Below are 6,229 nucleotides of genomic sequence, written 5' to 3' on the forward strand. Positions count from 1 at the left end.
AACTATCATGTGTTAGCTAATCAGTAACATATTCTCAGAAATAAAAGTGATTTTATGGGTAAAAAGTAATCCTACCTTTGAGATGAAAATTCAAACGTTATTTAATACAACAAATGTAAATGTTAATAATAATCCCGCCGTTTTATACAGCCTTAAAATATTTATGGAAAACATTTTTAAAACTAAGATTTTAATTTTCCATTGTCTTTGTAGGCAGCATTATGAATATGCTAAATTTGCATTATCGTTATAATTCAAAAAGATTTGAACTGAAAATTTTGTTAAGCCTCATATTTTTAACTAAAAGAAAATTATAATAGAGTATATTTAACTACTACTCAAGTTGTGTACTCAAGTCAAGTTGTAGGAAAGAAATTATTTTTCACTGGAGGCAAAATCATAACTATTCAAATGTATTTACTTTTCGAGTTCGTACTATGTTCATGAAAGTTAATAAATTATTTAGTCATTTAATTATCTTGGAGAGCTGAGAAGTTAAAGTTAAAAAATTAGTGTTGCCTCTATAAAATAATATATCTATTAACTTTGTATGAAACAAATAAGTATTTAAGTAATAAAGCTACGAATAGGGTATTTTGTTTGTTTTAATTGTGTACGATAATATGAACATTGTGCACATATGATTTTTCAAGAGCTCAGTCTTCTGTTATTGCCTCTCAAAATTGTATAAAGTAAGCTATTTTATACGTACTAGTTAAGTGATTTGAAACATGATATAATCGGGACTCTAAAGAAGCTAGATTCCGTATATATTATTCATATTAGAGATTGATACAACATTAAGTGGAAATCTTTCTTTAACACATTCGCTCCCAGAGCTGGATGAGTCGAAAGATACACAGCGCAATACTAAATACTGTACTAGGAGTAAATTATGCAATTTTGTATGCTGCCAAACAAATATTGTGCTGAGTTTATTTATGTAATATTTACCAAAAACATATTCATACACACATATATTTTTGTGCAAAAAATAAGACCCTTACGGGAAATCATGTACTTCCAAATAATGTTAGGCTATAGTATATTTAGAAGTTCATTTTATTCATTTTAAACAAATAATTTGGCGGATAATTCAACTTAGTTGAACAGACGACTAGTAACGGCCATGATGAGAATGGTGTTCTATAACAAAACAACATTAAATTAACACTCAATTTACTCTAGTACACAATAATATACTAAAATTGTAAACAGATTATTGTTTGATAGTTACATCGTATAAAGGTAGATGAAAAGGAATCGGTAACGCTGTATTAAATGATTATTGAAATAATATAACATTCTTCCATTAAACGATTAAAATTTTATTTACCGCGTTCCCTCTGCTGAAAACGACGTTCGGTGCCTTAGTTGAACTATATAGTTAATCAATAATTAATAATGATTTATTTAGTTTCTTTAATACCCAGTTTCCATCAAAAGTACATTTTTTAACCGTCAATGAAAATCATGTGGACATATTTGTTTTAGATAAAATGAGTTACACCTGCTTCTCAAATTTGTTGAGATCAATTCATTTGCTATTTGGTAATGGCTTTGTGACATATTAGTGCAAAATATAAATTAACTTATTTTACTTTCAAAAGATTATTTTTTATACATAAAGTTTCATTTATTCATCATACATCGAATGTATTACATAAATGTTGAATACTTTTTGCTGATTTCTTGACTTTCTATGAATGACATTAAAACTATAATAAAAACAAAAATAGCACGTAAAATCATCAGAATGAACATTTGCGGCAAATTTAACAGCATCCTTTATAAGAATTGTTTTTAATAATCCCAAAACGAATTAAAATACAACTTTTAAACATAATTTTTGTGAAAACTTTACCAAGTTATTATGAATAGAAAAGGTTACAAAAGATTCTTAAACTTTGAAGCGTTCATCTATACAAGAATGTAAAGGTAACCTTGTTGCCTACCTCTGGATTGGTTGGAACTAGAAAGGATCTCTTTTTGTGATCGTTAACATGGGCGTGTACTAGCAAATATATAGCTGCAGAGATAAGAGTAAATTTTTGTTCTTATATTGATCATTGTAGATAAATAAGTCTAAATGTTTGGAAATAGTTATATTATTACTAAAAGGTAAGCAAGATTGCTACCAACTGCAAACATTTAGAGCATAATTTTCAAGCATCATTTAAAAAGTTTTAGTTCTCTTAACGACTCAAATACAAAAATATTTTTTTAAAATAAATGTTATTACTTCATTTTGAGATGTTGCAACATCATGTACTCTCAGGATAATTTCTTATATAGTATAATTTCTTATAATTTCTTCGACTATAGTTAAATCAAAGGAATCAACTGTATTATCATGGAAAGCTACTGAACGTTCATTGCCATTGCGTCTATCAGTACTCTTATGATTATAATATTTAAGAAATACATTCAATATATTTTGCTGCCTGTTAATTAGACAATAATAATTTTAAAGCAACATTTATTTATACGAGTAATAATGCTAACAGTATATTTATTAATCAGTATTTCTTCCACTTACTATGATGCTTAAAATGCTTCGATGATGTGTCGTCATCAGAATCTTCGGAGTGGTGTCCAGATTCTGGAAATACATTATAGTGTTACAATAGGGATTGCTTACAAATATTATACATTTTGACTTATAGTTTCAACATTATTAGCCCTGTTTTCCCTTACTATGATGCTTAAAATGCTTCAAATATTACATTTTGACTTATATGTTCGACATTATTAACCCTGTTCTCACTTACTATGATGCTTAAAATGCTTCGATGATGTGTCGTCATCAGAATCTTCGGAATGGTGTCCAGATTCTGGAAATAAATTACAATGCTACAATAGGGATTGCTAACAAATATTATACTGGTGTATCGCATTTTGACTTATAGTACGACATTTTTAACCCTGTTCTCACTTACTATGATGCTCAAAATGCTTCGATGATGTGTCATCATCAGAATCATCAGAGTGGTCTCCAAATTCTGGAAATGAAATATAGTGTTAGAATAGGGATTGCTAACAATTATTGTACTGAAGTATTACATTTTAACTTATATTTCAGACATTATTAATCCTGTTTTCACTTACTATGATGCTTGAAATGCTTCAGTGATGTGTCATCATCAGAATCTTCAGAGTGGTGCCCATGTTCTGGAAATAGGTTTTAATGTTACTATTGATATTGCTAACACACATACTCCGTAACACATTAGAAGTGTAGTTTCAATGTATATTGAGAGTGCAGTCCTGCTTTCACCTACTATGTGTGAAAATGCTTCAGCGCGGTGGTAATATTCTGAAAATAGATTATTGTGTTACTATAGGGATTGTCAATAAATAAAAGTAACACATTTAGAGTTTTATACATATATTGAGCGTACAATCCTGGTTATATTTATTATGGTGCGAAAAATGATTCGCCCATGCGCCATCGTCCACGAGTGTTGTTTATATCATGGTTGTAACATAAGCTGTAACATTTCAGTTGTTATTTCAGTTTTAATTCAAGTTAATCCAGAAATACGAATTTTTTAGTAGTTCAGAAACATTGGAAGAATTCGGCGCTGCATAGTTCTCGTATTTTATTAATTAGTCTTAGTTCTACTGTATTCATTTCTTTATTTAAATATACTTATGAATGGTAAATATTATAATTTTAAATTATTTTATCCATTGAGAGCAATATGTATTCTATTTGACTTCTGAAGAATTAAACTTTTCATTTTTCCTAATTGGGGCCTATATTAAAATAAAATTTTAATAAATAATTTATTTAGATAACTTTGCTAAAATATTCTTGAGGGCAGATCTTCTAAGATCGGTTATTATTTTGTTAATGACTCAGGATAAGTTTTGATCTTATATTTTACACGGCGTTACGATATATAATAGAAAAGATACAGACAGATAATGTGAAATAAGTAATTCGTTGCCATGGAGACACTAAGTGGAGTAAAAATAACCAGCCTCAATGTCACATCTTCAAAAAAGATTATTAAAAACGAATTTCCATTCATCAGGTGTACATTTTACAACTATTGTGATCAATAATATTTGCATTTAAATTACCGTGGTGGTGTGCTCTGAATTTATCAGGTACGACCCTGCCTCCCTCACCCTCGGGTAGGCAGGCCATGGAGGCCAACAGTGTAAGAGTCAGAAGAGCCCACATTCTCGTTCTTTGACGAAGACGCTGAAACATAAATTAACAAGTTTCATTTTTTTCTTCCTCAGGTTAGTTACAACTGGATAATTCCACCAGCAGAATGTTTTGTGCGTTCTTACCTTATCGTGCTATTACCCTATTACGACTCTTGCCTAGTGCTATTACAACTGAATAGTTAGGGAAATTTATCTTTGTAATTCAAATACGGATTACAATATTCTGTTTGTTAACAAATTAATAGCTGTTATCTAAACTATAGCTGATATCATAAATCCCTTCAGATGTAAATTGATCAATTTTAGAATTAATAAAAAGCTACCTTTAAATTTGACTACATATAAAATTACACGGATCAATATTAATGAACTGATGATCAAATATCCCAAATTAAAACTACATGCGAAGTATACTGAGAGCAATTTAGTGAGAGCAAGTTCAAGTATATAATTTAACTAATATTACATAGACGTCTTTTACAATTGTTTTCCTACCAACATGATCTGAACAGCCAAAGAACACAATTGTTCATTTAAATTAATCACCGCTATTTGTTATGCCTTAATACAAATTTCCATGGTACCTTCAAAATTAAATTTTATGAAAATATAAAAGCTTTAAAAACAGCATTAAAACTAAAAAATAAATTGATCATTTAAATTACACTAGTCGTACATACATAAACATTAAAATGAATCTCTAAATTTTACATATATGCAAGAAAAGTTACCTAATGCCAGATGTAGAACATTGAGAAAATTACTAAGTGCAGAGGTTAATCCTGATTGTACTGAACAATATGTAAAAAAATAATATTATTTTATTTACTTTTATGTAAACAATAAAAAGTAATCATACATAAATTACGTACCTAATTTAGCCATAAAGGTAACACATGTTGTTTTAGATCTATACTAATAATTTGTTAGCATATTATTTATGTTACCTTAACGTACGTAACTGACGATGAATTCTCTGAATTCGAAATGTACACTGAACAAATCAATCATAACGAACGTTTTATATAAAAGTTCTATATCCTTTGTTTTATTAAAATTAATTGCAAAAGTAATACATTTTTTATTTCACTCTGTAATCCTTCCAAAACGACACAGAACTACAACAATTTTTATAAATTGATTAATCAATTTGATTTTAATTAGTTCAGTCATTATTTATAAACCATAAACCCATACCATAAATGGAGGTACTATATTACAAATATTCTGATGTATTGATCATTTACTAGATCTAAAAGAAAAATTTTTATTCTTTTTTTACTTTTAAATAATAATATTACCAAATGGATGAATGTAAGTCATTTTAAAAATTACTTAAGGTTTCTTTAAGTAACGTTTCTTTTCTAATATACATTTGTCAACATATACGTTTATTGACAAATTTGTTGTAACAAAATTCAACACTACTTACATTATTTACATAATTTAGATGTGTTCCTCTTCAAACAAAATTCAGTTATTCTTCATAAGAGTTTAAGGCAACAGTTAATTTTCCTCTTAAATTATATAAGATTGAATTCATTCTTAATTTCCTGGTTTTTGGCTATTTGTATAAATTTGTAACAATATGATAAGTCACATTAGTGATTATATTGTTTACATATATACGTTATGTGTGAGTGGTATCTTTTATGGCTAAGTCATGCATTATATATATCTCCACACAATATAAAAATAAGCTTAAACTTAATTCATACATTACCTGAAGAATGAAGACTTGAGGTATGATAGTGGTAGAGATTGTTGAGCCGGTATAAATACTAAAACTGAACCGTGTCTTAATTGCAATTAACTTTCATGTGCCCGATTCGCTTCCAAATACAATAGAACATAATAACCATTTATAAATTAACTTTAGACTAAAGTTGAACTAATCAATCGTCAATTCAAAGAAATATAAAGACTTCAATAGTTGTATTCTTTCGTATAATGCTAAGTGGAACAATGTACCATAGAGGTACAATAATGTATTGTGCCTATTGTAAGTATGTATGTATGGTGATTCTCTTTTATTTAATTAGCTATC

General features: G+C 28.4%; 1 protein-coding gene across 3 annotated transcripts; it reads right to left on the minus strand.

Annotated features, from left to right (window-relative positions):
• Positions 1 to 1,044: 1,044 nt before the first annotated feature.
• LOC124356267 (sarcoplasmic reticulum histidine-rich calcium-binding protein-like) lies at positions 1,045 to 6,000 on the minus strand. Of its 3 annotated transcripts, XM_046807453.1 has the most exons (7): positions 5,906 to 6,000; positions 4,090 to 4,213; positions 3,109 to 3,171; positions 2,940 to 3,002; positions 2,772 to 2,834; positions 2,540 to 2,602; positions 1,045 to 1,146 (listed from the first exon to the last, which is right to left on the minus strand). In XM_046807453.1, the coding sequence occupies exons 2-7, from the start codon at positions 4,190 to 4,192 to the stop codon at positions 1,118 to 1,120; spliced, it is 384 nt and encodes a 127-aa protein (XP_046663409.1). In that variant the 5' UTR covers positions 4,193 to 4,213; positions 5,906 to 6,000; the 3' UTR covers positions 1,045 to 1,117. The 3 variants fall into 3 exon arrangements, with proteins under 3 accessions (XP_046663409.1, XP_046663408.1, XP_046663410.1); XM_046807452.1 differs by lacking the exon at positions 5,906 to 6,000 and having other exon boundaries at positions 4,090 to 4,247; XM_046807454.1 differs by lacking the exons at positions 2,940 to 3,002; positions 5,906 to 6,000 and having other exon boundaries at positions 4,090 to 4,249.
• Between the last annotated feature and the right edge of the window lie 229 nt (positions 6,001 to 6,229).

The sequence above is a fragment of the Homalodisca vitripennis genome, chromosome 2, assembly GCF_021130785.1.
Source record: "Homalodisca vitripennis isolate AUS2020 chromosome 2, UT_GWSS_2.1, whole genome shotgun sequence".
Taxonomy (NCBI): domain Eukaryota; kingdom Metazoa; phylum Arthropoda; class Insecta; order Hemiptera; family Cicadellidae; genus Homalodisca; species Homalodisca vitripennis.

What these genes read in the sequence shown, in the direction of transcription:
- LOC124356267 (XM_046807452.1), bottom strand. Translation starts at nt 4,222, where the DNA reads ATGTTTCAGCGTCTTCGTCAAAGAACGAGAATGTGGGCTCTTCTGACT. An exon ending in GAAGCATTTCAAGCATCATA is followed by an intron (nt 3,003 to 3,108) that starts GTAAGTGAAAAC and finishes TTTCATTTCCAG; the next exon opens with AATTTGGAGACCACTCTGAT. An exon ending in GAAGCATTTTAAGCATCATA is followed by an intron (nt 1,147 to 2,539) that starts GTAAGTGGAAGA and finishes GTTTTGTTATAG; the next exon opens with AACACCATTCTCATCATGGC.